General features: G+C 39.8%; 2 protein-coding genes across 5 annotated transcripts; one reads left to right on the top strand and one right to left on the bottom strand.

The window, feature by feature from the left end:
- The first annotated feature begins 337 nt into the window (after positions 1-337).
- ZWILCH (zwilch kinetochore protein) lies at positions 338-11,380 on the top strand. 3 transcript variants are annotated; one of them, XM_069866627.1, is made up of 18 exons: positions 338-397; positions 1,061-1,112; positions 1,747-1,842; positions 1,955-2,073; positions 2,754-2,950; positions 3,445-3,524; positions 3,816-3,971; positions 4,496-4,567; positions 4,897-4,990; positions 5,597-5,652; positions 6,959-7,079; positions 7,589-7,668; positions 7,886-8,042; positions 9,021-9,049; positions 9,440-9,576; positions 9,866-9,961; positions 10,051-10,169; positions 10,849-11,380. In XM_069866627.1, exons 1-18 carry the CDS (start codon positions 369-371, stop codon positions 10,938-10,940), a joined length of 1,782 nt encoding a protein of 593 aa, XP_069722728.1. In that variant the 5' UTR covers positions 338-368; the 3' UTR covers positions 10,941-11,380. The 3 variants fall into 3 exon arrangements, with proteins under 3 accessions (XP_069722728.1, XP_069722727.1, XP_069722729.1); XM_069866626.1 differs by having other exon boundaries at positions 5,597-5,673; positions 6,977-7,079; XM_069866628.1 differs by having other exon boundaries at positions 339-397; positions 6,977-7,079.
- Positions 11,381-12,534: 1,154 nt separating this feature from the next.
- LCTL (lactase like) lies at positions 12,535-18,332 on the bottom strand. 2 transcript variants are annotated; one of them, XM_069866671.1, is made up of 9 exons: positions 18,243-18,332; positions 17,640-17,735; positions 16,923-16,977; positions 16,668-16,829; positions 15,713-15,987; positions 14,873-14,999; positions 14,227-14,426; positions 13,617-13,680; positions 12,535-12,788 (listed from the first exon to the last, which is right to left on the bottom strand). In XM_069866671.1, exons 1-9 carry the CDS (start codon positions 18,330-18,332, stop codon positions 12,673-12,675), a joined length of 1,185 nt encoding a protein of 394 aa, XP_069722772.1. In that variant the 3' UTR covers positions 12,535-12,672. The 2 variants fall into 2 exon arrangements, with proteins under 2 accessions (XP_069722772.1, XP_069722773.1); XM_069866672.1 differs by lacking the exons at positions 13,617-13,680; positions 14,227-14,426.
- Positions 18,333-27,431: the final 9,099 nt, after the last annotated feature.

Raw genomic sequence — 27,431 nt, 5'->3', positions numbered from 1 at the left:
CCCAGAGCAGGGCTGGCTGCCCCATCCCTGGAGGGGTTCAAGGCCAGGCTGGAGCTTCGAGCAGGCTGATGCAGCGAGGAATCCCTTCTGTCCCAGCCCCTGTCCGGCTACACACGATCGAGGGGGGCGGCTCCCTCGTGGCTGCCCAGCCCTGAGGCCGGGCGCCGGCTTTATAAACCTCCAAAACCCAGTCTTAGAGAGTCTATTTGCCGGTGCGTTGGGTGTTAAGAGCTTCCACCCGCCGTCACGATCCACTCCCGTTATTCTTTTGGTCAACTCCTTCCATGTATTTATTTATTTATTTCTCTTTTCCCCAGGAGGAGCCCGGCGGCGGCGGCCCCGCCCGCGGGGAGGCGCCTCGGGCCGCGATGGAGGCGCTGCGGACGCGGCTGAGCGGGTGCGCGCGGGGCTGGAGGGCGGGAAGGGGGGACCCCACAGCCCAGCGGGGACCCCACAGCCCAGCGGGGACCCCACAGCCCAGCGGGTTCCAGCCACCCCCGGGCCGCGGGCAGGGACACCGCCCCCGGGATCGGGCCGAGCGAGGCTCCAGCCAGCCTGGCCCTGGGCACCGCCAGGGGGGCGGCAGCTCTGGGAGCGAGGAAAGGGCCTCCGCGAAGGCTGGGGAGGGGCTCTTGGTCGGGGAGGGCGGGGATTGGATGAGGGGCAACGGTTTTCAGCTGAAAGAGGGAAGATTGAGGTGAGATCTTAGGGAGAAATGTTTTCCTGTGAGGGTGGGGAGGCCCTGGCCCAGGGTGCCCAGAGCAGAGGTGGCTGCCCCATCGCTGGAGGGGTTCAAGGCCAGGCTGGATGGGGCTGGGAGCCCCTGATCCAGTGGGAGGTGTCCCTGCCCAGGACAGGGGGTTGAACTTCGAGATTCCTTCCAACCCAAACTATTCTATCATTTTAGAAGGTCTTCCCAGAGCCTTCTCCAGGCTGAACAACCCCAGCTGTGTCAGCCTGTCCTCACAGTGTTGGTTTTGTTGATGCAGTTAAGCTCACTGCTTCAAGGGGAATGCAAAGGAAAAAGCTCCCCATACATTAACGTTTTCTTTTCTTTCAGAATATATGAAGAAGGGAAGGAAAGTCTCCCTGAACAGGCGTGTTTCTTTGAGGTAAATATTGATGTAAAAATACAGCCATATAACCTGGGTCTGTGTGTTTGAAACATGCAGCCGTTGATCAGTGGTTGAGATGTGTGCGGGGATATCGCATAAAAGGGAAAGTTTACCTCTTTAGGTAAACTCTTTCCTCTTGTCTCAGGAGGGGGAAGGAGACACAGGTACCCCCTCCCAGGGCCAGCACCCACCTTCCCCTTCCTGCGCTGCAATCTTGCCTTCTCCCTCCTGAGACTTTTGGAGAAGTGATCAGTTAATATCTGATATTACTTTAAATGAATATTCTCCATCTCAAGGTTATCTAGTGACTGCAGCTGCTGCTTGGCAGCAATGATTCCTCATTTTCAGATTATCTGAACTTTTGTTCATTGGACCAAACTCCAGTTTTTCATGGAATCAACCCATTAGTGATTAAATCTTTTATGTTGGTTTGTAGAAACTTGTTGCATTTTCACAGTGGATTTCTTTCCACCTCTGGTGTGCAGTAACTGTTCTCCTGAAGTAAGAAAGCCGTAGATTCACAAATGGTTGCAGTAGGGTTGGGAAACAGTTTGTGAAATTAGTTAATTTTGCAATTTCTGCTGAAAAATATTGCTGACATGCAATTTTTGTTGTAATTGTCCTTTTTCAGACTGATGTGGAGGTCTGTTTGATTGATGGTAGTTGCAAAAGTTCCATCGAAAGGTTTTGGAATGGAAGCAGTAGGATATATATTTTACAGAAAGCAGTAAGTGTGTGTATTAATAGTTAATTTTTTAATTGTAATCTAGACTTGAATTCCCACCAAATGTTTTCCCATATCTTGTGTTTTTTGACTTATCTGTGCCTTTCTCCTAAAGCAACACAATGAAGAAAGTGACCAAATGGAAGAATCAAAATCAGATGAGGCTGTTTATGCCTCTGAGCTTTTACCAAAGGAAGATTCTGGACCAGTGGCTCTTCCCTTCAGAAGAGCAAAGTAAGCGTCAGAGTTCTGCCTTCTCTTTTGATGTAATTTTTCTATTGCAACTTCTGTCTCTCTTGGTAATATTCTGAACCTGTACTATTTTTAGTCCCCCCAGAATTAAGTTACTGATTAGTCTAGTGAGGAGGGATGAGCGTTTTTCATCCTGCAAAGTGACCTTCTCAGGCTAAAAGTATTTCTAACAAAGTACAGGTAAAGTCAAGATACTGGAAAAGCACTTGTGAGCTGTCCCATTAGCTTAATGGGACTGGTATCGGTGTGCAAGAAAGTTTACTAAGGCTTCAGTGCTTGTGTTTCTAAGGCTTCTGTTAACAGGAAAAATATCCAGTTGGGGTCTATGGCTGTCATTAAAATACCGAGTCATGGTGCCAAACCATAGTGGCTAGTTTGCTTAGTTAACTTATCCTTTGAATATGCTTTAAGTGTAAAATTCAAATATAATTTTAGAATCTTTAGTTTAAGTTAAAATATTATATTAAATATATTCTCAATTATGATATCTTACTTCCTTGTTTGTGACTTCGTTCTGCCTGTAAAAAGAGGATTATAGTGCTGCATGCTCTTTGTGAGATGATTTGATGGGTGCTAATGAAGCATGGTAGATAGGAGTTGAGTTTTATAGAGGAGATTTAGCTATAATTAGAATCTAATTTTTCTCCTGTTCATATCTCTAGGCAGTTGATTTCTTTCTATACAATGTCACAAAATCCAAACATGACCCACTTGAAGACAGGAGAGCTGGTTGTGCTTCCTCCCCTTTGGATAAGGTGTGATGGTTCTGATCCTGAACATACTTATTGGCTTGGAGCTGAGCCTCTCAAAGCTGGGAACAAAATCACAGGCATCAGTTTGTATACAGTTATGTGCAATGGTAAGGTTACAACGTTACACGTAAAAGTTGTATGAGGAAGGCTTAAAAATGTGGGAATATTGATGTAGTGTTGCTGTCTTTGTCGTTTGTGTGATGTTGGCTTGGTACTGCTCTGTATTCCTAGTTTTAAAAAACAAAAAAAAAGGGAGAAAATAAGAGGTATTTTTAACCTATGCTGTGTTGGGGAAATGGAAATAGCTTTTAATATCCTTAATGCAGCAGTATTTGTGCAGGCTGGGCTTCACTCAGCTGCAATAACTTAGCAAATGTAAGTTGCTACCATTCCACTTCTTCTACAAGTGTTGACTCTTCACAAACATTTAGATGTTAACACCAGCTTTTCCTGTCAACACAGCCAATGCATGGAGGAAGCGTGCTTTCTAAAGGGTGGCACAAGTTGTACTCGACCAAATGGAGTATTTCAGAATTCATTTTAAGTGCCAAGTTTGAATTGTGACAGATTTTTTTTGATTCTTACTTTTTCCCTTTCGCAGGTCCTACAGCTGCTAAATCCTGTTCTGCAAAGCTGGAAGAGCTCAAACTGGAACATAAAATGAGACATCATACGTCTGTTGTAGGTTTTTATGATCTGTCCTGGCTTCCATCTAAGTTTAAAAAGTCTGGGTTTGGATTTATGATCCTGGTTTGGGGAAGCTTCATAGGTTCTGTTTAGAATCTCACCCTAGGGTGATTCTATAGTGCAACAGACTGAGGAATATTTGAGCTCCCTATGCTGTAATGTGTTTGTCTGATACTAGACCTGTTTGTGTGTGTGTGAAATGCTTTTAAAAATACTTCACATGGGTACAAAACAGTCCATGCTGTGGCGGTGGTTTTTATAGTTTTTTAAATCTATTCCTTCTAGGTGACGACAAAAGGATTTGCTCGGTATGAACTTATTAGGGCTGCTGCAGTGGAGGACACAATGGTAGAATCTGAAAGCAATATCTCTGTTGATATTACGTGGGATCCTGTGGATAAGATTCTGGAGGTGCCCCCGCTAACGGCAGCTGCCGTGCTGGTAGGTCAGGAAGGAAGAAGCAAGCAAGCCCCAAACCCTTCCATGGCTTATGTAGTCAGTGGTGTAAAGGAAGGAAAATAAGTTTGACTCTTGACATTTGTGTTTATTGCTCTTTATATAAGCAAAACAACGTGCTCATTTAAGCGGTAAGTTACCTTAATATGCATTTCAGTAATGAAAGTTTTAGTTAGGATGCTTTTGCCTTCTCCACCTCAAGGATGGCCTTGGTTTCTGCAGGAATAAGTGTAAGCAATGATTTTTCTGCACAGCAGTGCGCTGTTGTCACTACTAGAGAGAAACACAGTCTGAAAATCATGCAATTTAACTTCCAGAAAATGAAGATGCTCAGATGAAACTTAGCTGAAGTCAGATAACTGGTTCTGCTTTAGCGCAAACCAGAACAATATAAGCAACGCAATGTGCTCATAATCTACACAATAAATTACGCTAATATGTGTTTCATTAATTAAAGTTTTAGGACACTAAAAAAGTTCCAAACTGACCTAAACTTCTGGAACTTTCAGAATATTAGCTTGGAGTCCGGGGACCCCAGAAGTCCAGTCTATCATCAGTACAGAGAGCTGCAGTTTCTCCTTGTAAGTATCAATGAGAAATTCCAATTTCAGATTTACATGGAATGGTAATTTTATGTGTTAAGAATTTACTTCATTAAGAATTTCCTAGATAACTTTAAGCTTTTACTTTAGAATAAACTTTGAGTTCAGTTTTGGAATCCTGAATACAAAGAGGACAAGCGATGAACGCAAAAGCCAGGAAATTCAAGAAGTTTCTGAATTCTTGGTTATTTGTACAGAGAGCTGTCTGATTCTTGCAGAAGTTACCTACAGTGTTAAAGTATGACGCATGCAGAACCTCCACCAACGAGAATTGATTTGTATTGTTTTGGTTTTGATGCTGCCTTTAGGCTTTGGCTGAAGGTTTGAAGATGGGTGTGACTGAGTGGCCTGAACCCTTAGAGTCTGAATCGGCTGTTGAACTGGTCCAGGAATTTCTGACTGGTAATTGCTGTTTGTTGCGTGGGAAGGAGGGCAACACTGCATTTCACAGAAATCAAAGGAAATTTCACATACCATTTAAAAATTACTAGTATTAGAAATGTTAATTTCTTTGCTATAACCACCTGCACAAAGTAGTTAAACAGGTTAGTCAGTACATCCCTCATTTTTCTTTGTCCTAGTATCTTGTATAGAATTAATAATTGTGTCAATTTATAAAGAAACAATTATGTTAAAAAAAAGCAATTGATAGAGTTCTGGATGTACCTTTCAAATGATCTGACACGCATGTGACCTTCTAAAAGTGCTGAGTGTCCTTCTGGAAAACAGTGCTCTTTGATAACATGTTAAAATGAAGCACTGAAAATTACTGATTCTTCCTAAAAACTGTTGAGAACAATATGTGTCTTGTCATACTTTTAAGATATTTGAGAACAAACCCAAAGAGGGAATCGGACGTGGGACGAATTTTAACATGGATGAATTTAGTCTATTAGTCATCAGGTCGTTATATTTGTTAATTATGATGTGCCTGGGGATTTATATGCTTGGTTTGATGATTTTTTTTTTTTTTTCATAGTTGTAAACCTAATTTTTCTCATTTGTTAGGTTTAAAGAAAGAACTGAATGGATATTGTATATCTGGAAACACAAACGAAACAGAGGTATATGCAATCTCCTGCCAGGTGCCTTGTCATCTTGTTTCCCTTGTAACTATAGTTATTTCAGATTTTGACTGAGTTGAATATATTATATATGTATGTATGTAAATACATATGTATATATGTGTATATGTAAATACATAGACATAAAGATGTAAAGAAAGATAGATATATTTCTGCTGTATAAAAATCATGGAAGGCCTTCCAGGCAGAACTAGTAATCTCATAGCTATCCTGTTATATAAAGTCCACTGTAATTTTTACAAGAAAAAACCTTTCTTGCAAGAAAACCTTTCTTTTCCATTATTCTGAGTGGTCTCCCAGTGTCCACTCTACATGTTTTTTATATAACTCAGTGGTGTGGAGCTACTTTGTTTTCCTTCTTTGCATTCCTTTTTCACTACCAGAAGTTTGCAAATTGAACTGTATTGTATCAACCGCGATCACACTCTTTTGTCTTAATCATTGTCTGTCATGTCCTAAAGCTATCGGTCTCCTGATGTCCAAGTTTCTCTCGGGAACTCTGACCTTTCTGTCATCGTACTCTATCACAGACTTGCTTTTCTTTCTTAATTTAATAATTTTGAGCCAATTTAATGGTATCAGTTGGATATCTGGCCTATTTAGAGGGTTATAGTATTCTGAAGCAATGGAAATATTCAAATTATAAAAATATCTTCAGTTATATTAAGTTTTTGTTCCACTTTGATCTTCAAGGAAAGGTTCAGGTCTTTTTCCTATTGAGAGGGAAGTTGCATTTTGTTTGTAAGCTAAAAATAGAAATATTTCTGTATTAGCTAAACCAGAAATATTCAGGATCAGGGTAGCAGGAAACATGTTCTGAGAATACACGTGTATGTTATTTTTGGCCTCCCGGGGCACTGCTAGGCATGCCTGCAGTTATTTAATGGTCTATACGTTCAGTTTAGCATAGGTCATATTCTGCGTTCCTGCTTGCTGGACCAATGCTCCATGTGTGGTGCTGTTGTTGGGCAAAAAGGTCTCCCTTGGGCAAAGCAGCTGGCTCATACAAGTCAGTCTGAGCTCTGCTTGGTTGCAGTCAAAAGTGTTTCTGATAGTAGACTCCAATTCCTGGTCCAAAGCTGGCAGCTGTCCAGTGTGAGAATTCTGAAGTGAATTGGTCTCACTTTTAAATAAAAATGTATTTCCAAATTACTATATACTCACAGTTTCTATGCAGTAGTTTCACTGGAAAAGTGGGAAAAATGGTAATGTAGCTAATTTTGATCTCTGGAGAAAGCTCGGATTTATAAGGTCTTTGAATCTTAGACATCCTTTTTTACTTAAGGCAAACAAACTCTTTCAGAAAATCAAATCTGACACTGCTGCTGTGAACGGTTCAATAAAATCAATCTTCAGTGAGCGAGAAGACCTGGATTTTGCAGAACAATTATGGTGCAAAATGAGAAGTAAGCATGTTGTGGTTTTTTTTACCCCATCTGTTTTCCTTCAATTCTTCCGCTCTCTGTAGCTACTCTAATGTGTTACTTTCTCAGTGAAACAAATATAAATTTCTCTGAGATTTAAGGACTGATCCATTCTTCAGAAAATTGCTATCAACAGACTTTCTTTAAAAGAAATGATTTTAGGTATATAAGATGATAGATTTTCTTACAACGTACTGAGGTAGACCAACACCTAGTAGGAGATGTCATATTTCATTTTATTTGATTGTAAAAGGTACTAAGCAGTTGGTAGTACTGCTCTGCTCTAAAACTGAAAATTGTTTATCTATAAAATTTTATTTTTAGGTCTGAAGGACAATTTTTAAGTTGATAAAATTGCACACAAACTTGATCAAACTTGAACTTGAAATAAGGCATTTAATTCTAGTAAACGGTGGCCTGTCATTATTGCCTTAATAGCTGGAGAGCTGGCCTGGCCTGATCAATAAAATATTGCATCTTTTTCTCCTCAGGCGTTAGCTCCTATCAGGAGTTGATAAAGTGTTTCACACTGATCATAAAATCCCTGGAACATGGTGAGATACAGCCATGGGTATGTATTTGTATTCCACAGGACGTATTAAAATTTTGAGCTGTTGGAAGCAGATTATAGTTCATGTGGCTTAGCTGCCCCTCATTTCTGTGCTGTGTTGGTTTTAAAGTACTTTCACGTGTCACAGTTTGCCTCTGTTTCCATGGTGTTGCACTTCTAAACACTGTTTATGATGTTTTGTGCACAGTTAGATCACAAGAAAACTTGTAATTTTCAGATTCATCAAGGGAGCAGCAGTTTGCTCAGTAAATTGATTCAACAGTCTTACTATGGAAAGATGGAGGTTGTTTCCCTTAGTGGAATCACTCCAATTCAAATGCTCCTGGAGATTGGTTTGGATAAGATGAAGAAGGACTATGTCAGTTTTTTTATAGGTAAGCCTGATGTCTGTTAATATGATCAGAAATTCCAAAGGAAAGATATTCTGTGCAGGAAATAATGAAGTATTTGGTGCCCTTGATCTCACTTCTGCTCCCATGTGCTGAAGTGCGGTTTCCAGTCTCCTTAGAAATTGCACTTTTCACCTCATTATGGTTTCAAAACTTAAAAATATGAATTTGTTTCAGAATAACTATAGCTTGCATAACCATCTGTTTCTTCTTCAGTTTGAAAAACCTTTGGGTTGAATTTCAAGTAAAGTAAATACTGGATTTATATAACTCTGGGCTGTGTTGTTTTCCTATATGTTTGTGTAGGTGAAACAAAAAGATCCTCATCCTCTTCCTGTCTTTTCCTTTTATTGTCTAGAAAGGAAATCGTGCAAGAGTGTTCATATGTAATAGCTGTGTGTGTACAGTTTGTGGTATCTGGAAAGATACTTTTGATTATCTTATATCTCTTATGCTGGAAACCAAAGCTAGGGTGGAAAGATTTTTGTAAAGTACATTCTTTTCTTGAAAATGTGGCTTTGTTTTTGGTACTATAGCTTTATTTTTTTTTCTGAATCCATGGGAGGGGTTTGTATTTTACCATTATTTTTCCCCACTTCCTTTCCTTCATGTCTTCATTTCTTTTTTGCTTTGTCATCCGGTTTTCATAATTTGTTTTGTGCGCTTTTTTTATTTTCACTGTTTGTAAGTCTGTGTGTCTCAAAGTGGGTTGTTGTCTCCAAGTGTGTGGTAGGTTTCTTTGTTGTGCAGCCTTGATGGTAAATAAATTAATGCCTCCACCCTGCCACTTTACAGGTTTTGCCTTGTTTCAAAAGAGTAATCATGCCAATAAAATTACAATCCTAGTGACTTGCGCTTTTCTTTGGTAGAATTCTGTGTTTGATTACCTCAATGTTGCTTGTATTTCATCTGACACCATGTAGTAGATTGTAAATGTTTTTCACCCCTCTGTTCTATTTACAGACCGGGAACTTGCAACATTAACCTACTTGGTGAGATGCTTTTGTTTGTTTTTAACTCTGAAAGCAATATAAAGTAGAGCATGCTGAGCTGATGGTGGGATGCAAGACCTGTCAGTGCTATAAAATGAGAAACTGAATTGCAAATGTGAGGGTGGGACAATAGACTGCAGAAATGGCACTGTGCTGTTTGCTTATTCGACGGTTATTTCCTAGGCACCTGATAGGGGTCGTTGTCGGGCAGGACAGTGAAGTTTTGTTCATGCTTTGATGGCCTGGAACTTTGTTCTGACTCTCCTGGGCCATTCTTAAAATTTTAGCTTCTCAAAAGAAGCCAGGAAAATTATTTTAGTATTGGGGATGTGTTGTGTGTCTGTAGAAATTGAGTGTCCGGTTAAGAGCGGAAGCTGTTTGCTGTTACAGGATTACTTCATTTCCACATCAGTAGACATACAAGAACAAGTTCGTCGTGTTCAGAAGCTTCACCATATGCTGGAAATAATGGTCACCTGTACAGTCCTGCTTCAGTTTAAACATGAGAACCTCTTCCCTTTGACACAGTAATTATTTCATTTTTACTTCTTGCTATTTTAAATGACAATAACAAATTCATTCCCTTCAAAACTTATAAAGAAACTCTTAAAAAAACCAAAACCAATCCTCCTTCGTGTTGATGAGAGTGCAGAAGTAGCAGTTGGATCTTCCTGTTACATTTTGCTTTACGGCTGAAATTGAAAAACAAATGAAATGATAAAATCTGAGAATATAGATAAATTTGTACCAGGTTTATACAGCTTTGCACAAGCGTTTCTCCTGGGAAAGCTAGTAACTACTTGATTCCTTTTGTAGAATTTGCATGAAGTATTATAAGGAAAACCCTCTAAATGAGAAGCGTGCATTTCAACTGCCGGTCAGACCTGCGCTTGTCAAGAAGTACTATCAAAAGTAAGAGAAACTTCAGACTTTGCAGCATTAGATGTTTGATGTGAATGAATATCTGGCTGAATGATGGCCTGTCTTGATGTTTCTGTCAGCGATCACCCAGAACTGTGGAAGGTGGATATCAGTAGCGGGCATGGGCAGAAGGAGGTTAGAACAACATGGCAAGTTAGTACTGATCCTCCAGTTGAACATATGGCATCAAACAATACAGGTAAGGATTTGTGTGAAATGAAATAATCAAAATAGGCATTTCAAATTCACTTTCTGCACTGGGTTCGGTGGATCTGCCTTTTTTTTTTTTTTTACTTAAAACTTCAGCAGAAGTGAAACGAGATTTTGCCTTTTATCAAAAGGGTGAGATGGTATTTGTAGAATGTAAACGATTTTCACCAAGTGATGACTTTCTGCCTTCTGACCTTTGCTGAGTCATATCTTTAGAGTTAAAATGACAGAACGGTTCCCAATACAACATGAGTATTAAACGTTCTATGCAATATCTTATTTCTAAAATTTTTGCCAGTGTATCTGAGAAAGGGTTTGAAGGGAGGTTTGCCAGCTGACTGCTGGCCTCTAGTCAGAGGAGCAAGCTTGTGCTAAGGCGAGAAGGCACGCCGTGCTGCAGTTATATCTAGAACAAGGGAAAAGCATGAGGATGGGGGAAGATTGAGCATGTAGACTGGAACAGAAATAATTTGCCTTTTTGGAGTGAGATTTGATACGGAGTAATGCTTTAGGAAAGCATTCATGTCATTTTCAATGTTTGTCATGAAGTGCTTCCTTTCAGTCAATCTGAAGCTTTGGAAGGAGTTCCTGAAGCTGTGGCATGAACTAGTCTCTACAATTTCTCTTTCTGTGGAGAGTGGCTAATCGCGTTTCTTTTGTCTCTGCAGGTCTCTTTTCTGATTCCACAGTTAATGGAGGCACTGAAGAAAAAATGTACTTTATTACAGTGGCTAAGTGCAGTCAGGTGCCTTTCACGTAAATGCATGTTACTCTACAGGCAGGCCTGTGAAAGGTACAGTAAAGAGCAAAGTTCAGTACTACCTGTGTCCCAACAATGTATTTTTATTTACACAGCCATATATATAATAGAGAAGATATTTTTGTTCATGTATTTAGAAATACTTAATAAAGTTCTGCACTTTGGGGTTTTGAATTTTATTTTCATTCATTAAGAATGCAGTCAGACACTGTTCAAAGTGTGAATTATCATAACGCAACAGAAAAAGCAATATTGTCACGTTTTCCTGGTGGCAAGTGACATTTCGTCATCTAGATATATTCGAAAAGCTCTTTATCCCTGGCATGGTGAACTTCTGACAGTTTCATTTTCATTGTCCCTCTGTTTGTATCTTGGAATATTCTTGGATATTCTTCTCTCTTTAAATTCATTTTTTTCCCCTTGATGCCAAGTGAATTATTTTAATGCTGTTTTCCAGTATACTTTTGGATAATTTTTGAAAGAAAGGTTCAATATACTTGTCCAGGCGTAATAATTTAAATACATCAGGATTAATTCCTAACAGTTGCTTTTGCTGTTATGTTGATGAGACAACATCTCTAACGTTTTGACACGTACTACATAGGGTAGTACGTGCTGATTAACTAATCTGGGAAAGGAACATTTTTCTTTGGGAGAGTAATGTTTTGCATAAAAGAAGCTATTAAGTATTAGTAAATAAGAATAAGGAAACCCCGCACCTTTTAAAAACTATAAATTTTTGTAATGTCTGGTTTTTCCTCAGTAAATCTTATCTCTTACCCTTTCCTAATACTATATCTCAGTGACTATCAGTTTAATAGTTAAAGCCTTTGAAGAGAAGCTAAGAACAGGGTCAGCTTTTAGATTTATGTACTGCTGCTCTGCAGTCGGTTGGTGCGTGTGTGGCATTGAAACTATACTGCAAATTAAGCAGGAAACTCATTTGTTGTTTTATGTTAAAGAAATAATTTCAAGTACAACAGAAGGATAAATACAGCCTGACGGCCGTATCCAGAACAAATTTTTTATTGTCATATACCTGACTTGTTCCTACTTGCAGCAGGAGTGAGTTTGAGGTGGACTGTTGCATTCTGGAAGTGCTTGGATTGTTTACAATACATATTTTGGTGTGTAATATTCTAAAGTTGTATGAAGTAAACTTAGTTCCCTGTAAACAAAACCAAGAGAGAGAAGAGTGCTTGGTTTGAATCTGGCTTGGAAGTTGTCATCTTTGATTAATCACTTAAAAAAATTCTTCTCCACACCTAAATAGTGAGGCATATGTTATCCTAACTTTGAGACGTGAAATAATATATTAATGTTTAAGCACTGCTCTTGGAGTACTTAACTGCTTTTCTGTTTTAAAATTATGTGCTGTTTCTCTTGAAATAGCAGTTATGTGCTAATTAAAGGTCATTTTAACATTAGCTGGCTTTTTCTGCTGAACAAAACGTATAGTAGTTTCCAAAATAATAAGAAACATAAAATCTACTACTTAAAGTTAGTAGGAAATAATACAGAAAGAAAATGTACTTCAGGTTTTGATAAAAAAATATAAATTATGTTTTGGGAATTAGATAGAAAAAGCTATAAAAGCCCTAGGTGGAGAGGTAAAGCAGTATTTCATTACAGGGGTATAAAAAGACGCAACTGTGGTAAACTTCAATCAATGTAGTAAAACAGTTGCATTTTATTTATGCTGCAGAATGAAAATGTGTGTAAGCATGCAATTTTAACGACGACTTCGAAGGTAGAGTGTTAGTAGGACAATACTGATGAGTATGCACAGTGCGAAAACTGTAGGAAGAACAATCTCTGACAGCATTTCCATAGGAGTAATCAGGGAGCCTGAAATTTGAGAAAAGAGTAACATGTAAGAAACTTAATCTGGAGTTTACGAGTTGTTAACTTAGATCAAACATTTTGGAACATTTATGGCTCAATTTTGTTAAATATTGACTTTGGCATAAACAGCAAACAAACAAACAAAAATTTCATAAGCCTGCAACAGCTGGGGCAATTCCATTAGAGTTTTCCCTTTTTTTTCTTAAGGTGAATTTTTGAAGATTTGTCAGTGCTCAAAAGGCTGCAAAAATTGTTCTTGCTACAGCAAGCTTCAGCAGTATTCTGCTGTTGCTTTGATTTTTATCATTCCGCCCCCACAAGGGAAAAAGGAAAAAAAAAAAAAGTCAGAGAAATCCTTTTGCCTTTTTATGATTCTTTTGCAGCTCTTAACGCTGCCTTAGGCCAGTTTTTAGCCCTTTTTTTCCCCCAATAGTTTTTTTTTTTATATAGAAGTCAGGTGTTTTAGAGATTTTTTGTCTGCATTGTTGTCTTGATTTCTCTGGTTTTGTTTTCTGTTTGAAAGAGCATTTAGCACTTCTGTTATTTCAAGGATAATGCTGCCAGCCCTAGCCTTAATTCTACATAGTGACTTTTAGAATTTGTGTATTCCATTAACATCCAAGGTTGATGCATTCAGCTGCAAGGATATTAGGTGGAGGAAGCAAATAAAGATTTTGGTTTTATTTAGAAGCTTGTTCTAGTTGAAAACTGTTGTGCTTTCAGGGAGAAAATTCCTCTAAGGACCCACTAATAGTAGTATTCACAGAGAAATCTAAAATGGAAAGTTCCATAATATGCTTTAATAAAACAAAACAGAAGATACATAATTACCTGTAGCAAGGTGTTGGTGTGTGGTGGAGCAAGTGTCCATGGCTTTCCGATACCAGTTTCCCACCTGAGAAGGTTGACATGCAGCAGTTCTGTTAGTCTGGAATAGTGTCTCATTCGCAGCAGCTTCTTCTCTGTCCCTGATCATTTCTCCATTACATTTGGCTTGAAAGCATTTAATTCTTTCAACGCAATTTTCTGAAAGTTTCTTTGCATCTTTGATTTTTATCACAATGTATTTCTTATAGTTAAACAAAATTTTATAAAGCACATAAATATTTTCCTTATTATTGCCATGGTAGCACGGATGTGTAATTTTCCGCCTAGAAATCTAACAGAGCACTGGTAACTCATTATTCAGAATTCGTCATCTCATCAATAAGTCTAATTAGTTTTAGGGAAATGTTTTGGAAACAGTAACTGAGGCTGCTTTCCCTTTCTCTGTCCCTGGAGTCCTGTGTATTTAAAACATCTCTAATTTATAGAACCAGTGTGTCAAATTTCCTGTACTTTATTTGTGCAAGTTGTTTGATGAGACTCAGTGTGATATTTACCCACATATTGAAGAAAAAAAGACAAAGAAAAAAAGAACAATATTAAGAATTGACATCACCTCTCTTGGATTCGGGAATCCATTTGCACTGATAATCTTTTTATAAAAGTCAGCGGATGCCTTTGGGTAGCGTGGTTTGTTCTTGTTTTTAAAATCGACGTGATAAAATCCAAATCTTTCAGAGAAGCCTTTGTTCCATTCAAATTTATCCAGCAGCGACCAGGCAGTGTAACCTTTGACATTAACACCATCGTTTAGAGCTGTGGACAGAACACAGACTCCTCGGTTAAACTTGTTGCCAATCTTTGTTGTCTTTAAAATATGGTCCTGTAGGTTTTCTTTTATACAAGAAAGAAGTGGGGAGAGGGGAGGAGGACAGAAAAGTGGCGAAGTATAAAGGAGTTTATATTCCTTTAAAATGTGATCTTCCGCTCTATAAGAATGGTTATTAGGTGCACTTTCTCCTTTCTAAAAGTGGCAACTGATGATCTGTTGCAGTATTAAATCTCACATAGATTATTGCGTTTATTGTCATCAACTCAGCTGGCTAGGTCGTAATTTCTGTGGAATTTATTGGTCTGGTTTGCTGTCTGTTTTGATTGGTGAATATTTATTTCTCGATGATGTAAATTACAAGGGTAAAAAATAATCAGAAAGTGAAAATGCTCCAATAACTCATACACTAAAAAGATGTTCTTAAAGTTACCTTTCAGCATTTCATTAATATATCCTTTCAAATACTCTATCCTCCATTCATCACACAACTGAGTACACTGTTCCTTCTCAGAAACACCGTTCTCTGTCACGTAAATGAGAGGGTTCCCGTACTGTGTCTGCAAACAGAGATAGGTTGAGACTGGTTCGTGTGAACAAAATCATCCTATTGTGACAGAACACGAGATTCTTAGAAAACTGGTTTTAATGCGTTTTACTGGCTTTACTTACGGTCACAGTAAGAAGGATATCTAACTAGGAATTTGAGTTAGCTTTGGTTTTTATTTTAAAATTACTGAACTCTGTAGTTTTCTGAACTGAAATTAAGGTTTTTGGTTTGGTTTTTTTCTTTTTGGCAAAGAAACTTCCCAACATGACAAGACAAATACATACGCAAAACTTGAAAATCTAAAATAGTGTAATTGCAGCTCCTGCAGCTTCTCTGTGAAATCAGACATTTTGTTCACTTCCTTTTAAAGATTTACTCTGTAATCACCTTTTATAATGGTTTGGGTTGGAAGGACCTTAAAGCCCATCCAGTTCCACCACCCCCCACCATGGGCAGGGACTCCTCCCCCTGGCTCCAGGCTGCTCAAAGCCTCGTCCAACCTGGCCTTGAACACCTCCAGGGATGGGGCAGCCACCACTGCTCTGGGCAACCTGGGCCAGGGCCTCCCCACCCTCAGCATGAAGAATTTCTACCTAATACCTAATCTAAATCTTCACCCTTCCAATTTAAAGCCATTTTCTCTTGTCCTATCACTCCATGCCCTTGTAAAAAGTCCTTCCTCAATTTTCTTGTAGACCTCCTTCAGGTACTTGAAGGCTGTACCTTAATGAAGTTGAGTAATCTTCTGAATCCCCAAGGCACAGAATATAACCAGTTAGGTCCTGGAGCTGGCCATTTTGGGTCCACCAGTTCAGCCAAATCACGGTCAGTGTGGTAACTGGATGCTTGTAGAAGGGGAAAACTCCTCTGGAGAACATAACGAGTAGTGAAGTGACCTATTCCCAGGAAATCTGATGTGCCTTTGATATAAGTTTTCTCTTGCAGTGAGAAGGTTGGTAATCTTGATGTCCCCAGGCCCTGCTGGGCACTCTTCTGACCTATTGAAATAATTGTAGGAAATGTACTTGTGAGGAGGACAGGAATTTGCTTTCTTTACCTCACCAACAATAAATGCAGCTTTCTTGAGTTTAGTGTAGAGGACAGCTTAGTCTGATTGCTTTTTCAACATGAAATAATCTTTCATCTTTTTGGTTTGAAGAAGTTGGGTACAATACATGGAGAAGGCAGTGAATTGAAGTGTCGGGGTTTTTTTCTCCAAAGAGTATAGTAAACGTCAACAGAACTCTTGGAAACGTAACATGGCAAGAACAGTAGTACTTTGCTGCTGGGTACACTGCCTGTCTTTATTCCATGAAAGAAAGGTAGTGGAACCCTGTAGAAATGCCAGCTCTGGGGATGAATAATTGCTGGTTCTTTCTCCGTAGGTGGAGAGTGGCTCCCTGTCACTGTTAGGCCAGTAAAACTGGGCTATGACTGCAAAGTGAGTTGGCTGCTTCCTTTCCACTTTGGAGCACTCAGATGTGCAGCTGCTGGGCTCAACAGCAGCTCAACTTGTGCGTTCCAGTCTGTGGCCGGAGCTCCTCAGGAGCCACGTGCGGCCCAGGGGCCGTTTGTTCCTGCGCCTCATCTCACCAGTGTCCTCATACTTGACTAAACTGCATATTGGTCAGGTGTGAGTGAGTAAGGAATTCATTTGATTGTCGCTTTCTGGGCTTACCTACATAATTCTTCATAATTTCTGGGTAGTCTCCTCTGTAAATTGGATTGGCAAACCATCCCAAATGAAACTGTATGTATCTTTCAGCAGCGTCTATATCTGCTTGGCTGTGTGGATCAACAGGTTCCCCCCAGCCACTAGTTAGGGAAATTCCAACCATACCTTGAAAGACAAAGTGACAGTGCTGCAGTTTATGCATAGTCTTTAAGCCCTTAACATAAATAGAAGCATAATTACAGAATATACCCTCATTACCTTGCTGCTCACTGCGCCAGGTGTTATTGTAAGAGTGCCATACTTTCGCATGAGTCTGTAAGTTAAATCATATGCATGTTTTAATCTGTTATGCTATAGTAAGCTGGTGAAGATGAAGAGCAGTGTTTGCACTAAGATGTGTCTGAAAACGTCACGTCATTTGTGGAAGCTTTCATTTCATGCGAGATGTCAAAAAAGCATTTAGGCAAGATTCCTTCCCTAAATTCCAGGAGGTCCCCATGAAGGTAATGCACAGCATTCAGTGTATTTTCTGCTCAGCCTCTCCCATCTCTGGATGTCTTTACTTAATTTATTCAGACAAGTGAAAGATTTTTTTTTTTTTTACCAAAGCTAACCTTGCTGAAGGCAAGGCAAACTTCAAGTTCATTTCAACAAGTCAGGAGTTTACTTCTTGTTTCTAGAATAACCTGGATGTGTTGTTATTCAACCAGTCTGGAGCACAGTGTAAAACAGACACTTAAATTATAAAGAAAAATTGAAGTTATTGCAGCCATGTCTCACAAGCACCTAGCATTTCATGCCATGCCTGACCATGCTCTGGTGGTTTAAAGTCCGATGATAATTTTGATGTGCCAGTTGGAAATGACATCATTGCAAAACTACATTTCTGTTTAAAGAGCAGAATAAAAAAAACCTTAATCAGTCTGCTACAAATTCTTAATTTACATGTAACTTAAAGCATGATTTTAGTCTTACTTTAATTATATGGTGTGCAGCTTTGTACGCTCCGCATCCACCAAGCTTCAGTCCTGGTGCATGTTCTCCTGTTTCATAACCCTTTTCGGCAACAGCCTGCAAATACATGGAGTTCGTTACTGAACAGCAGACCTAATGAATTTGCTTCCGTCCTGGGGACTGAGGTCCTGTGCGCTTCTGCATGGTCTGTGTGTCTCAGTCTCTTCTATCCACTCCTCTTTTCCCTTCCTCTCCCCATGGCTCCAATCTACTGCCCCGCAGCGTGGCTGATTGTGGCATATTGGAAACAGCATCGCTGGTGACCAGTGCTACTGGAGTCACTTGCCGGCTTGCTGTTCCCTGATGGAATGCGTGGAGTTATATCTGCTTTTGTGATTTCTGTGCCTCTTTCCTCTCCAGCTGACAGTTTTTCAAACCTTTTCTAGAATTCCGTGTCTTAAACCCCTGCCCTGGTGCGGAATTTGGCCACTGAGATTCTCGGGCACAAAGATTAATGGTGGATGTCTCTCCTCTCCTCCTCTTTGCTGTAGTATTGCTTCCCCAGAATTCTGGGAACAGAACTGTGTAATGGGGGTGATTAGAAGGAAAGTGTTGATAACTTACCCAAGGATTGCTAAAAGTAATCCAGTGTTTCACACGATCGCCAAACTTCTCAAAACACAGGTTTGCATAATCATTAAAATAATTTATCATGCTGATATTTTGCCAGCCACCGTACTTTTCTTGGAGAACCTTCGTAATTTGAAGAATCAGTAATGTTATTTAAAGTTCAGTTGCCTATTTACAAATTCTTTTATTTATATTTCAGCAACTTAAAAGGAGATTTTTCAAAACTTCCATATATATAAACTACAATGTATATTAATGAAAATAAATAGAAAATAACTATAAGTGCACTTAAGAGCATGCAGGCATTTAAAACACTTTTCTAAAGTACGCATAGTCCTTAAACTTTCCTGTTAGAAGCATTTCTAGTAGACATGTTGCTAATTTAAATATTGTCAAACCTGTGGAAGATCCCAGTGGTAGAGACTCACGATAGGGATAATATTGTTTTCCAGCAGACTGTTAATTGTGTCATTGTAGAACTGTATTCCTTTCTCATTCAGCTGCTCTGCTGATGAAATGCAGAGACAAGAAGTTAACCTGGATTGTTTTTCAAGTAACTGGAAGAATAGGAATCTATACATTTTAACCAAGGAACTTTACAGCATTGGGTTGTGGTGTAGTGGATAGGTAAGGGTTAAACTCTTCTGCAGACAAAGAAACAACAATCTGTTTAACAGCAATGTTAGAGCACTATGATATGTGTGCAAGTGTCATTACTTGTCTACTAATGCTGCTAAGAATGGTGAAATTGTTAGGCTTACTTTTGATGCCAGTGGGCATAATCCGAGGCCATGAGATAGAGAAGAGATAGTGATTAACTTTCAACTCCTTCAGTAACTGAATGTCATCCTATGAAAAGAAAACCCAATTAACATAAATCAAGTATGAGTAGAATAACTTCAGTCATTCATCTATCTGAAGTAGTACTGAATGTTGAAAATCTACAGAAGCATTGCACAAAAGAGAGTTCCGTTAGATATTTTCTGCATTTGCTTTGAGATGATGGCTCTTTCTCTAGTATAGTTCCTTTTCAACCTTTTTTTTTCTTGACTCTTAGAAGAAGTCCTGTAATATTTTGTGTTAACAACTATGGAAACTGCATGTTTGCACCATCGAATAGAGGACAGGATATCAGAGACTGATTTTTTTTATACTCAAATGGTTTGCCTTAAACCATTTGTTTTGCAGCTGTTTAGACTACAGGGAAGAGGCAGTATCTCTCGGTGCCGACCTTATCTTGCAAGCAGCCCGACTGTGCTTGCTGCACAGAGAGGTCCTATATATAAACCTCTAAATCTTGACCTCAAGCGTTTCAGCTTAGGCACAAAACCCAGTTACACAGGCTTTCACTTACTGCCTCATTCTGGAATTAGCAGAAAAAGTAAATTCTGGATAAATACTCATTCTTTGTCTAAGAAATCATACATTTTCAATATTAAATGAAATTAGAAATCGATAGCACGTGAGCTAATGCAAAGAGAATTCTGATGGTGAAAGCAATTATATAAAGAGTGCTTTTATATGAAGAAGATCACATAACAACACATACGAGTAAGTTTTAGAAAGTATCTCTAAATGCAAATGCACAGTAGTGAGTAAGTGTTGAAATGCTATCATTTATGCCTGAATCCTCTCTGGAAAATAGGTCCTGTCATCATGGTGTCAATCTCTTCTAATGCAGCAGCCCAGAGAGTCTCAGAGTTCCAGCCCCTCCGTGGCTTTTAATTGAAGTGTTCTTTCCAGCTTTTGCTTGTTTGAAGGATCAAATGAAATCTCTCCTACATTTTCCCATTTTGGAAGGCATAACTAGTTTCTTTCCTCTTGGTTCTTTCTGAGACTGTTGGTTCTCCATTGGATTTAATATATGTGGGAAAAACAGAGGAATGTAACTTTTATCAAAATAATTGGAATTCCAGTTATGTGACAGTGATGTATCCCAGTCGTTTGGGTTCCTCGTGCTGTGTATCTGTCTGTCCCCCAGGACAGTCATTCTAAAATTGGTTTTGATAACTTAAGCTTAGAAATATATTACTGATAGAGCTGCATTGATTATTAATTTGTTATCCATTTGAAAAAAATGGAAACACTCAGAGTGAATTTTAAAGCATCTGATAGTTTTGTTATTCTTGAATAGACATAGAAAACCTTTAAAGCTGCTCAAACACATGCAAAAATGTGTTAATTTCATTCAAAGCTCAGATGTGTTCATTGTTGTTCTATGGACTTCCCACAATATTTAGGATATTTCTTTGGACACAAAAATCCTGAAAAGCTGAGTCATGTTTCGGAAATATTGTGATGTTACTGATTCTATGAGGTTACTGGGAAAGAAGGCTTTACTGATCTAATTGAAAATGCCATCTCTTGGCTACCTAGGTTAAACGAGCCTTTAAAGCAACCACAGCGTTTAATCTTGGCTGTTATTTCAAAAGGAGTAACTGCTATCATGAAATGGCTCCAGCATATTTCTGGAGGGATAGTTCTTCTTTAACAATACCTTAACTTTGTAGTAGCCATCACAGGCTGAGTCTCCTGTTTCATTTCTAAACACTTTGCCTTTCTTGTGAGTAAAAGCATCCCAGATACTTGGTCCTTTCCCATCCTTGTCCCAGGCCCCTTCAGTCTGGTATGCGGAACTTCCAACGCCCCATAAGAAACCTAAAGGCAAAACAAAGTGAGTTTTGATTTAAACATTTTCCTGCAAAACGGCTTGAAACAAACCAACACAGTTATTTCACCCGCGTTCACATTGTAAGTTGAAGAGTTCTCAGGGGTGACTTGGTACACTGCTCATCTTATTTAGTCTTGGAGGGAAAGGGAGATCTGGTTTTGAAATAATAAACTATCAGCATTTACTCTGTGTGTACAATTCTAAGTGACTCTATGAAGTGCGGGGTTATGTGAATCCTTCTGTTTCCAGGCCTGGATGCAGAAGGTTGCTTTAGGCATGTGTTCTGTAAGAGCCTGAATTTTTGTTTCTGCCATTTCCCTGCAAGGACAAGGAAAACCTTTTGTAGCTTTCTTGTGCAAACACACAAGTAGATCTAGAGCTATATAAACTCCACAATCAACTGTAGCTCACAGTACCAGCTGGAAAAGTGTCGTAATAGAAAGAGCCTGGGTTATTCTTTGTCCACTGGAAGCTCTCAGCTGTATTCAGCCGTATTGCCAGCACAAGCATATACCATAGTCTCAAAATGTAAGTCTTCATTGCTGTTAATTTCATCACTGCAAAGTGTTCTCTGCGAGTTCCCACCTGATAAAATAGAAGAGCATTGTCAAGCGTTGCTGCTCTACAAACTACATGATCAAAAGGGAAAAGCTTATATTTTTCTTATGCTTTCCATGGAAGGCTGAAAGTAGCTTGGGCTGAGTGGGAGATGCAGTTAAGCTTCTGGCAGGGGGGATGAAAATCAGAGAAGAATTAAGTGCAAAAATCTAATTATCAGAAGCACTCCCTGCATATTTTCCGTAGTGTTACTTATCTTTACTATGTTCTAAAAGTCTCTTTTTGGGCTGCTGTTTTGTTCTGGATTTCAAATCATCCCATCAGTGTCAATACAAACATCCCCCCAGACAGTGACTGGGAGTGTGAGCAAGAAATAAAAGTGATGCTGCCGCTAACATCTTGCCAGCTAAATAGGTAATGGAACAAACCTTGTGGAAGTTGAAAAGGAGAATTAATACTTGCAATAGTTGCAGTTTTAACAAGGGCAATTTTTATCTTGGTGATTGTCCCTTTTATCCAGTTCCTGCATCAATTAATGCTACTATGTAGGCATTAATTTTTTAACTGCTAAATCAGGTTAAACTATTAGTAAGATGACCAATTTAAACCATTTAAAATAAAGTTCCAGCTTTTCTGCAACATGCAAGAAAGGAACTGCATTTTACACAGCATCTCATCATCGGCTCCTCTTGCACAGCCCTGGGGCAAGTGACAGAATAAGAATGAAAAACCGCCTTCCGAAAGAGGTGACCCATGGTGAGCCTCTTTGCCCTGATAAATGCATTTAAACAATTTCAGTACTTCAGGGATTGCTCAAGCACACGTGACTTTTCCCAAAGCAGTAGGAGAAACGGCTGCTGTAATAATGCAAATAGGTTTATCAAGATCAGACTGCAAGGCTGATACAGTAAAACACTTAATGGACTCTTGTTCTGCAGTAGCTATAGTATCTTCTACCCTGACCACACATTGAGTTATCTTAATTTCCCCTGCTATCTGCCTTACCTGGTGTTCTTCTCGGTGACTGCGTCCCAACTGGGAGATTCCTCTGAACTGCCAGAAAGTTACCAGGGCATTCAGAATAAATTTACTTTCATGGAATAATTGCACTGAATTAATCCAACTGTCACAAAAACTCGGGAGAAACATCGAGTTGAAAACAGCATTTTGTTCACTTACAGCCAAAACAAAAAAGAACAATCCTTTTGTACTCACAGCCAATGCTGCAGGAAAAGGTTTAGCTTAACCGTACGAATCTTTTAGCAATGAGGTTATTTTCCTTTGTAAGCAAAATCAGCTTTGCAAGTGGCCTTTACATTCATATATAGTTGCGATTGCTCTTGAATAGGGTATTTGTAGATGTTTTTCTCTTGGTGGAAATGCCTGTATCCTAGGTGGTGTTTGGCAGGGAGATCTCACTGGGAGATTTTGTGAAGCTGAGGGTTTTGCTTTTAAATCCCAGCATAATTTTGAATGAGATATTCAGGATGCAGTCTTGAAAAATAATCACAGAATCATAGGATGCCAATCTTTACAACCTTTCTTTGCAAGACAAGAGATGGCAGATTCTCAAATATTGTAGTTTTTCCAAAAATAACCCTAGCAAAGCCAGTGGTTAGCGGTAACAGCTGTTCAGTGTGCTCAGTGGGCATAAAATCATAGTATCACAAAATGCTTTGGGTTGGAAGGGACAGGTCATCCAGTCCCACCCCCTGCCATGGGCAGGGACACCTCCCACTGGATCAGGCTGCTCAGAGCCCCATCCAGCCTGGCCTTGAACACCTCCAGGGATGGAGCAGCCACAGCTTCCCTGGGAAACCTGAGCCTGGGCCTCCCCACCCTCAGCATGAAGAATTACTTCCTAATGCCTAATCTAAATCTTCTCCTTTCCCATCTAAAGACATTCTCTGTTGTCCTCTCCCTGCACTCCCTGATGAAGAGCCCCTCCTCAACTTCCCTGGAGGCCCTTTCAGTACAGGAAGGCTGCTCTGAGGCCTCTCACTCTAATGAAAAGATGTCTGTAAGCAAAGTGTGTCTTGAAGGGGATGCAGAAAAAGCCCGAGCCCTGTTGTCTACAGGTAATTTTGTGATTTTCTCCCCACTGCAGAGCTTCCCGGCACTTATGCTACCTGTGGGTGGGTAACTCGTGGCCGTGGCACCTGCTGTCCAACGCCTTTGAAGCCATCCAGTCTGTAAGCAAATTCCCATCTAGTTATTTATCTGCTTGATTTTGGTTTTTCCTTTTTTTTAGAGCAGTACTGGTGCCCTCTCGTGGCCTGTTTCCTGAAAGAGCACTGACGTTAAAAATGCTGCCTGGTAGTGTACAATAAGTGACAACACTGGAATTCCTGTACTGCCTCTGATCTCGGGAGAGGAAAAGTGCATAGGAACTATTGAGGGAAATATGGTCAGGAGCTCCTTGTTCATCTGTGCAGGTCTCTTGGTACACTGCTTGATGCCCTGCTCGTCAGGATGGGCCATTTTCAAGCATGGAGGAGGTGATCCTTGAAAATCATAGAATCATAGAATAACCAGGTTGGAAGAGACCCACCGGATCATCGAGTCCAACCATTCCTATCAAACACTAAACCATGCCCCTCAGCACCTCGTCCACCCGTCCCTTAAACCCCTCCAGGGAAGGTGAATCAACCACCTCCCTGGGCAGCTTGTCCAGTGCCCAATGACCCTTTCTGTGAAGAAATCAAGCAGCTCATGCACGTTGTCATTTACGATGCACATGAAGGGCAGTATTGTATGCACAGGTCAGCTTACTGCAGGTCAGTTTGGAGCTTACAGCACAATTTTAGGTACTTGCTATGCATTTGGCATGCTTTATCTCCTGCAGAACTGGGTAGGGCAGTGTACAAGAGTCACTTCAATGCTGTGTGATGATTAAAGGTGTGCATTAGTCATTCCCTTTTAAATCACAATTGCACCTAAAAACCACATCAAACCCAAAGGCTTTGGCGTGCCAGCAGAAAGACTATGACTCTTGAGAGAGCTGACAGTGGAAGCAGACAAAGAGATCACCTCTCTTTATGGATGAGAAGCTGAGGCCCAGGAGGACTGGACAGAAACCACACAGGGCGTTTGGATCAAGCTGGGAAGTGAACCCCGATCTCTTGGCGCTCTGCCCAGTGCCACACATACAAGCCAGTTCTTTAGGGACCAGCTCATGCATCACTGAAGTCATTTATTGAATTGTCACTGACTTCAGTGGTCAGAAGGAGCAAGCCCTTGGTGCGCATGAAAAGATGATTCTTTCAAACTGCATTTAACATGGGCTGCTACAAACATGATACGGTTCCACTTTGTAAGTTGTGTTTACATTGGTTTTCTTGTCTTAATGCATTTTTTTTCTGTGATTTTGTTTGCCAGTTTCCTGCATGAAAGCCCAACTTTACACATACAGAAAGTCATGTGATATTTACATTGCTATGGCTTGGTCATCTTTTCCCCTTGTTTCGCCTTGGAAAAGTTTTATTAGCAGCAATTGTTAAAATGTGCTAGAAACACATCAAGACTATAAAATATTTGTTTTATTGGTAAAAAGAATGTTAGAAAAAGGTACTCAGTGGAGTCTCTCCAATTGCCCAATGACTGCAGTGAAAATAACCTAGGAAGCAGGTTATGCAACTGGCTTACTACATCGGGTTGTGAAGCTGGGAAAGCCACAACTGACTCCTAGCTGATGGTTTATCTGCTGGTCACTTGATCTACAGCCTGGAGTGGGTCTTCATCCATCAATCATGTAGATATTTATTTATTATCTTGCTGTGGAATACTATGTGACTGTATCACAAAAACTTTGGCACATAACTCGCTATCTTAAATCAATTGATATTTGTCTTCTCGGTTTATTTTCTATCCTACACTTCAGATAGACAACCATGTAGACAGCCAGAGATGAAGCCATCCCTAATAGCAGATGCCATAAAACCAGTATTAGTTTGATCTTTGCTTTTAGCTCTTTTGTTTCGCCTAGGCTGATAAAAAAGTAGAACCTGTCTCTCCTGATTCCCTGGCAGCTGTTCAGATGAGACCAAATGATCCTCGTACAATTATAACCTATTTCCCCTGCTTCCTGATTCTTCATTCTTCTGAGCTGTGTTCCCTTTCCAACCTTGAAAAGGCCTTTTCTGTCTCAGAGAGAAAAATCCTTTCTTATTATACAGTGACCAGAAAACCACATACTTTTTCCAGTGTGTGGTCTGCTGCAACTACCCTGAGATACTGGAGATTTTTCAAAATCAAAGCAAAACCCACTTACAATTGTTCTTGGAATAAGACACTTGCATAACTGTACTTGTATTTTTCTGTGTTACAAAATTACTTTCCTTGCATTCTGTTCGCTGTTTTTGGAAACTTTTTGTCTGATGCTCCACTGTCCAAATGTCCTGCACTTGCTTTGCAGAGAAAAATAGAAGATTGGAAGTAATTGAAATGAGGATGCCTTGCTTTACAAACAATCATGTTGCTTGACTCTAAGCAATTGGAACAATACAGTTGTTAATAGAGAGGAAGTTTGGAACTGTGCCCTATGAACAAATTAATTCAAAAGTCAGAAAGGAGTGTTTGGAAATGTGGGAGATGCATTTTATTGCCTATAAAAAGAGATGAAGGACACTGAAGACTCATTCTGCTCTGAAAAACCTGTTTTTGAACTTCCATATATACACATGGGTTGCCCAGTAACTTTAGAATAAAGCTTGCCAGCTTTTCCATGCTTAGAGCCATTTTTATTTCTTAATAAAGATGCTTCCTTCTTGAGCATCTGGGGTGCAGTGCACTGATAACATTGGTTGGCACCATTAGCAGAGTTTTACTGTGCAAAGGTTTGGTATCCAGGGTGACAGAGGCACCTCCAGTGGCCTCCTGCTGTGGGGGGTGATACCGGTCCGCTTGTGTCCTGAGGAATCTCTGGGAAGCTTCTGAAGCCAGTCAGCATCTGAAGAAAACCTCCACGAGTCTGAAAGATCCTGTGTTTGAACTGTGATCCCTGAGAGGAGATCAAGATGGGTAAATCTGAAAGCTGCGCAAACTGTTACGAAAGGCGATGCTATTGTATTGTTCAGCCTGGAGAAGAGAAGGCTGTGGGGAGACATTAAGCAACCTTCCTGTACTGAAAAGGCGGCTTTAAGAAAGATGGGGACAGACTTCTTGGCAAGGCCCATTGTGACAGGGCAGGGAGGAATGGTTTTAAACTGAGGGAGGGGAGATTTAGCTTGGATATAAGGAAGAAATTTTTTACAATGAGAGTGGTGAAACACTGGAACAGGCTGTGCCTGGAGGCAGTGGAGACCCCATCCCTGGAAGAGTTCAGGGCCAGGCTGGATGGGGCTCTGAGCAGCCTGATCCAGTGGGAGATGTCCCTGCCCATGGCAGGGGGTGGAACTGGATGACCTGTAAAGGTCCCTTCCAACCCAAACATTCTATGTTTCTATGATTTTATGCCCATTGAGCACACTGAATAGCTGTTATTGCTAACCACTGGCTTTGCTAGGGTTATTTTTGGAAAAGCTACACTATTTGATAATCTGTTATCTCTTGTTTTTCAAAGAAAGATTGTAGAGGTTGGCCAGGATAGGGTAAATTTGCAGAATCTATTCTAGTTGTACCAAAAGCTCAAATTTTAAAGTTCTCGTTTTAAATAATCTCCTAAATGGTATATTCTTAATAATATTTCTTGGTGCATGTGGAGAGGTGCAGAAACCTCCCCATTTTGTGGAATGCTGTTCTCTCAAATTGTCAAAACTCCTGAGACTTTGCACTGATACAGTCAAAGCTGTGTATTGGATTTTGAATGCCCAAGCTCAGTGGATGGTTAAAAATCCCAATCGTGGTATATAATAAATGACAGATGTTGTAGATACTCCTGGGTGCCATGAAGAAGGTCACAGAAGTTTGCTTCTAAAAATCACTTTTAATTTATCTTTTCCTCCTGACAGCTTCAT

Source organism: Phaenicophaeus curvirostris, chromosome 12, assembly GCF_032191515.1.
Source record: "Phaenicophaeus curvirostris isolate KB17595 chromosome 12, BPBGC_Pcur_1.0, whole genome shotgun sequence".
In the NCBI taxonomy this organism is placed as follows: domain Eukaryota; kingdom Metazoa; phylum Chordata; class Aves; order Cuculiformes; family Cuculidae; genus Phaenicophaeus; species Phaenicophaeus curvirostris.
The sequence above is the reverse complement of the archived record's forward strand: the minus strand, read 5'-3'. Positions and strand labels throughout refer to the sequence as shown.